General features: G+C 44.1%; 2 protein-coding genes across 2 annotated transcripts in view; both read right to left on the bottom strand.

The window, feature by feature from the left end:
* Nucleotides 1-293: 293 nt before the first annotated feature.
* LOC138948460 (NXPE family member 2-like) lies at nucleotides 294-761 on the bottom strand. The gene has a single exon (XM_070320010.1). It carries the CDS (start codon nucleotides 759-761, stop codon nucleotides 294-296), a length of 468 nt encoding a protein of 155 aa, XP_070176111.1.
* Nucleotides 672-6253, bottom strand: part of LOC138948334 (uncharacterized) — a 135385-nt gene continuing 129803 nt past the window's right edge. Inside the window, exons 6-7 of the mRNA XM_070319843.1 lie at nucleotides 5804-5939; nucleotides 672-803 (exon numbers count right to left, since the gene is read on the bottom strand). Of these exons, the coding sequence (XP_070175944.1) occupies nucleotides 5841-5939 (99 nt within the window). The 3' untranslated portion in view covers nucleotides 672-803; nucleotides 5804-5840. The remainder of the gene's footprint in view (nucleotides 804-5803; nucleotides 5940-6253) is intronic.

Below are 6253 nucleotides of genomic sequence, written 5' to 3'. Positions count from 1 at the left end.
CACAGTTACGGCTCTCCCTCACACATGTAAACAAACAGCAACTTGACCATTTCCATGGCAACATTCAAACACACAGTTACACCTCTCCCTCACACATGTAACCAAACAGCAACTTGACCATTTCCATGGCAACATTCAAACACACAGTTACACCTCTCCCTCACACATGTAACCAAACAGCAACTTGACCATTTCCATGGCAACATTCAAACACACACAGTTACACCTCTCCCTCACACATGTAACCAAACAGCAACTTGACCATTTCCATGGCAACATTCAAACACACACACTTACACCTCTCCCTCACACATGTAACCAAACAGCAACTTGACCATTTCCGTGGCAACCACAGGCACGGGATGAATAAACATGTTCTCGGCGGCCACACTCAGGTCCCACAGGTCCAGGAACCACACGTTGTCCTCCAACCCCACAAACTCCTCCTTCCACACGTGCCTGTATGACGACACGCTTGCGTCACCGACCATTGTTACGACCTTGTGGGATTGGTACACAGCGTGAGGACCCCGGATGATGACCTTGACATTGGGGTGCAGCTGCACGAAGTCCTGCAGAGTTTTGCGTGCTTCGCGCACCCGCTGGCGGTACAGGGCAACAGAAAAGATGGTGAAGTGTCGGTAGAAGTGCACGACGATAACGGCCTTGCCCCCCAGGGTGGCGTAGTGGAGGACGTTGTCCAGTGCCCGGGGGAGGGGGATAGTGACAAGGTCCGCGTGTCTGCCTACACTGAACGGCATGGCGTGGGATAGGAACATTATCGTGGAGTTGAGATCGTAGTTCTGAAAACAGTCGTGAAAAAACACAGCATTAAACATCGCTCAGTTCAAGGGACAGGGACATTATCGTGGAGTTAAGATCGTAGTTCTGTAAACACACATGGAACAAAACCCAGCATTAAACATCGCTCAGTTTAAGGGTCAGGAACGTTATCGTGGAGTTGAGATCGTAGTTCTGAAAACAGTCATAGAAAAGAAAAAAAAAGCATTTGACATCGCTAAGTTTAAGGGACAGGAACGTTATCGTGGAGTTGAGATAGTAGTTCTGGAAACAGTCATGAACAAGTCGCGTAAGGCGAAAATACAACATTTAGCTGTCGAACTCACAGAATGAAAATGAACGCAATGCAATTTTTCAGCAAGTTTTTAAATTGATTTCAAAAATTTAATTTTGATAATAATTTTTATATTTTTAATTTTCAGAGCTTGTTTTTAATCCAAATATAACATATATATATGTTTTTGGAATCAGAAAATGATGAAGAATAAGATGAACGTAAATTTAGATCGTTTTATAAAAAAAATTGTTTTTACAATTTTCAGATTTTTAATGACCAAAGTCATTAATTAATTTTTAAGCCACCAAGCTGAAATGCAATACCGAAGTCCGGCCTTTGTCGAAGATTGCTTGGCCAAAATTTCAATCAATTTGATTGAAAAATGAGGGTGTGACAATGCCGCTAAACTTTTACAAAAAGCCGGATATGACGTCATCAAAGGTATTTATCGAAAAAAAAATCCGGGGATATCATTCCCAGTAACTCTCATGTAAAATTTCATAAAGATCGGTCCAGTAGTTTGGTCTGAATCGCTCTACACACACACACACACGCACAGACAGACAGACAGACACACACACACACACACACACATACACCACGACCCTCGTCTCGATTCCCCCTCTATGTTGAAACATTTAGTCAAAACTTGACTAAATGTAAAAAGACCAGCATTAAACATCGCTCAGTTTAAGGGACAGGAACGTTATCGTGGAGTTGAGAAAGTAGTTCTGGAAACAGTCATGAAAAAGACAAGCATTAAACATGCTCGGTTTACGGGACAGGAACGTTATCGTGGAGTTGAGATAGTAGTTCTGAAAACAGTCATAAACAAGAAATTCCTCCGAGGTAGGAAAAACACCCCCGTCAAAGGGAAATAACCTTCTCAGTTGGTGGCAGTGACTGAGTGAGAATGGTTAGTTCCCTTTGACCATTAATAGTTCCCTCTATAAGTCCTTGTATAATTTTAATCCACCAATAACTCCCTAACCGTGTGTTTGACTGGCCCCAATTTTTGTAAGGACCGTCTCAGGAATGTATAGAACCTGTTCACCAAGTTTGGTGACGATCGGTCCGTTCATTCTTGAGATCTATATGCGAACACAAACACACAAACAAACAAACAAACAAACAAACACATCGACCAAAACCTATACACACCCCTATACCGGGGGTGTAAAAAGACCAGCATTAATAGTTATAAACATCGCTTGGTTGAACGCAGAGTCCTTCCTGCGTAAACAGTGTGGCTCATCCTATTCGTTCTGGCATGGGGTTTGCGTGTTCTGGCATGGGGTTTGCGTGTTCTGGCATGGGGTTTGCGTGTTCTGGCATGGGGTTTGCGTGTTCTGGCATGGGGTTTGCGTGTTCTGGCATGGGGTTTGCGTGTTCTGGCATGGGGTTTGCGTGTTCTGGCATGGGGTTTGCGTGTTCTGGCATGGGGTTTGCGTGTTCTGGCATGGGGTTTGCGTGTTCTGGCATGGGGTTTGCGTGTTCTGGCATGGGGTTTGCGTGTTCTGGCATGGGGTTTGCGTGTTCTGGCATGGGGTTTGCGTGTTCTGGCATGGGGTTTGCGTGTTCTGGCATGGGGTTTGCGTGTTCTGGCATGGGGTTTGCGTGTTCTGGCATGGGGTTTGCGTGTTCTGGCATGGGGTTTGCGTGTTCTGGCATTGGGTTTGCGTGTTCTGGCATGGGGTTTGCGTGTTCTGGCATGTGGTTTGCGTGTTCTGGCATTGGGTTTGCGTGTTCTGGAATGGGGTTTGCGTGTTCTGGCATGGGGTTTGCGTGGGTAAAACCATCCCTCCACTTAGACACGTACAAACCAAAACAACAACAACAAAAACAAACAAGTCGCGTAAGGCGAAAATACTACATTTAGTCAAGCTGTGGAACTCACAGAATGAAACTGAACGCAATGCGTTTTTTAACAATGACCATAGTCCGCCGCTCGTGCAAAACGCAGTGAAACTGACGAGCCTGTTTAGCGCGGTAGTGGTTTCGCTGTGCTGCATAGCACGCTTTACTGCACCTCTCTTCGTTTTAACTTTCTGAGTGTGTTTTTAATCCAAACATATCTATATGTTTTTGGAATCAGGAACCGACAAGGAATAAGATGAAATTGTTTTTAAATCGATTTCGGAAATTTAATTTTAATCATAATGTTTATAATTATTTTTAATTTTCAGAGCTTGTTTTTAATCCGAATGTAACATATGTATACGTTTTTGGAATCAGAAAATGATGAAGAATAAGATGAACGTAGTTTTGGATCGTTTGATAAAAGAATAATTTTAATTACAATTTTCAGATTTTTAATGACCAAAGTCATCAATTAATTTTTAAGCCTCCAAGCTAAAAATGCAATACCAAAGTCCGGCCTTCGTCGAAGATTGCTTTGCCAAAATTTCAATCAATTTGATTGAAAAGTGAGGGTGTGACAGTGCGCCGCCTCAACTTTTACAAAAAGCCGGATATGACGTCATCAAAGATATTTATCCACAAAATTAAAAAAACGTCTGGGGACTCTCATGTAAAAATTCATTAAGATCGGTCCTGTAGTTTACTCTAAATCGCTCTACACACACACACGCACAGACACACACACACACACACACACACACACACACACACACACACACACACACACACACACACACACACACATACACTACGACCCTCGTCTCAACATTTAGTCAAAACTTGACTAAATGTAAAAACCAACAACAACTAAAAATTAGTCTGGATGTCTGCTGTGCAGGGTATGCATGTTCCACCACCGTGGCACTTAAAAGACACCAGTCATTCTGCCAAATGTGCAGGGTATGCATGTTCCACCACCGTGGCACAAAAGACATAAGTCATTCTGCCAAATGTGCAGGGTATGCATGTTCCACCACCGTGGCACTTAAAAGACATCCGTCATTCTGCCAAACGTGCAGGGTATGCATGTTCCACCACCGTGGCACTTAAAAGACACCAGTCATTCTGCCAAATGTGCAGGGTATGCATGTTCCACCACCGTGGCACTTAAAAGACACCAGTCATTCTGCCAAATGTGCAGGGTATGCATGTTCCACCACCGTGGCACTTAAAAGACACCAGTCATTCTGCCAAATGTGCAGGGTATGCATGTTCCACCACCGTGGCACTTAAAAGACACCAGTCATTCTGCCAAATGTGCAGGGTATGCATGTTCCCCCACCGTGGCACTTAAAAGACATCAGTCATTCTGCCAAATGTGCAGGGTATGCATGTTCCACCACCGTGGCACTTAAAAGACATCAGTCATTCTGCCAAATGTGCAGGGTATGCAGGTTCCACCACCGTGGCACTAAAAAGACATCAGTCATTCTGCCAAATGTGTAGGGTATGCAGGTTCCACCACCGTGGCACTTAAAAGACATCAGTCATTCTGCCAAATGTGTAGGGTATGCATGTTCCACCACCGTGGCACTTAAAAGACATCAGTCATTCTGCCAAATGTGCAGGGTATCATGTTCAATGTACCACACCCGAACGTATCCTGCAATAGCACACATGTTTAGCCGAAGTGTGTAGTTTGTACAGAAGTAAGATAGTGTCAAGATTATGCTGATCTTCTTGTGATAGTGTGAAGATTATGCTGTTCTTCTTGTGATCGTGTCAAGATTGTGCTGTTCTTCTTGTGATAGTGTCAAGATTATGCTGTTCTCCTTGTGATATTGTCAATAGTGTGCTGTTCTCTTTGTGATCGTGTCAAGATTATGCTGTTCTTCTTGTGATAGTGTCAAGATTATGCTGTTCTCCTTGTGATATTGTCAATAGTGTGCTGTTCTCTTTGTGATAGTGTCAAAATTATGCTGTTCGTGTTGTGATATTGTCAAGATTATGCTGTTCTCTTTGTGATAGTGTCAAGATTATGCTGTTCTCTTTGTGATAGTGTCAAGATTATGTTGTCCTCCTTGTGATAGTGTCAATATTGTGCTGTTTTCTTTCTTTGTGATAGTGTCAAGATTATGCTGTTCTTCTTGTGATATTGTCAAGATTATGCTGTTCTCTTTGTGATAGTGTCAAGATTATGCCAGGGCCGGATCTGGGGGGGGGGGTTCCAGGGGTACCGGAACCCCCCGCCCCCCTCCTGGCCATCCAATGTACCTCTCAGAGAAAAAAAAAAGTGGACTTTGGACCCCTGCCTTCAGTTGGAACCCCCCCCCCCCCCCCCCCCCCTCAAACGAACTTGGTCCGGCCCTGTATGCTGTTCTCTTTGTGATAGTGTCAGGATTATGCTGTTCTCCTTGTGATATTGTCAAGATTATGCTGTTCTTCGTGTGATAGTGTCAAGATTGTGCTGTTCTCTTTATGATAGTGTCAAGATTATGCTGTTCTCCTTGTGATAGTGTCAAGATTGTGCTGTTCTCCTTGAGATAGTGTCAAGATTATGCTGTTCTTCTTGTGATAATTATTGTCAAGATTATGCTGTTCTCCTTGCAATATTGGACCTGCATGCCTCGCATGCAGCGTTCTTGCGTCAGCACTAAGACCAACACCTTCATTTTCCATTTCAATTGCTTCAGTTCTTCAACGACTGTATCTAACACAGCTGACGATAATTTTTCGGGGCAAATCCGTCAAATTCTGCCTTGTAAGGGGGCTGATAAGTGCCGTGCTAACTGAGGTGGCTGAGATTGTGGAGGGAGGGTCGTCGGTGTGCAATCATAGGGTCACGTGATGACAATGAGCAGTGACCTGACAGAGACGCGGCGCGTGCCATGGCCCGGGGCTCTTATACAATCCGCAGTGCGCGAAGCGGCGAGTGATGATGTCGAACCACAGGCGTTGGTTGGAGTCTCCCAACAGGATCAAGGTCGTGTTCCGCATACACCTGGCACAATAACACACACACAATATGTCAGCTTGGTCAACGTGACCAGGGTCGTGATCCGCATACATCTGGCACAGTATCACACGTACACTGAGCACAAAAAGTTCAGGATATATTTTCAGTGGTATGGCCCAGATGTTAAACAGCAGTTTTTTTGGTCAGAAATATACGTGTATTTGAAGATCAGTCTTTCTTCTGCTCAAAAATGTGTTTCTGGAATCTGAGCAATATTTGGGTATGACGTCACAGGTCCGTGACCACACCTACCCTAAAAAATGGCGTTTTTTGACGGCATATGATTCACTTTCAACCGT

This window comes from Littorina saxatilis, linkage group LG15 (genome assembly GCF_037325665.1).
Source record: "Littorina saxatilis isolate snail1 linkage group LG15, US_GU_Lsax_2.0, whole genome shotgun sequence".
Taxonomy (NCBI): Eukaryota; Metazoa; Mollusca; class Gastropoda; order Littorinimorpha; family Littorinidae; genus Littorina; species Littorina saxatilis.
This window is presented reverse-complemented; position numbering and strand designations above follow the sequence as displayed.

Bases quoted from the DNA above. Each gene is read 5' to 3' on its own strand.
- LOC138948460 (XM_070320010.1), bottom strand. From the start codon at position 761: ATGCCGTTCAGTGTAGGCAGACACGCGGACCTTGTCACTATCCCCCTC.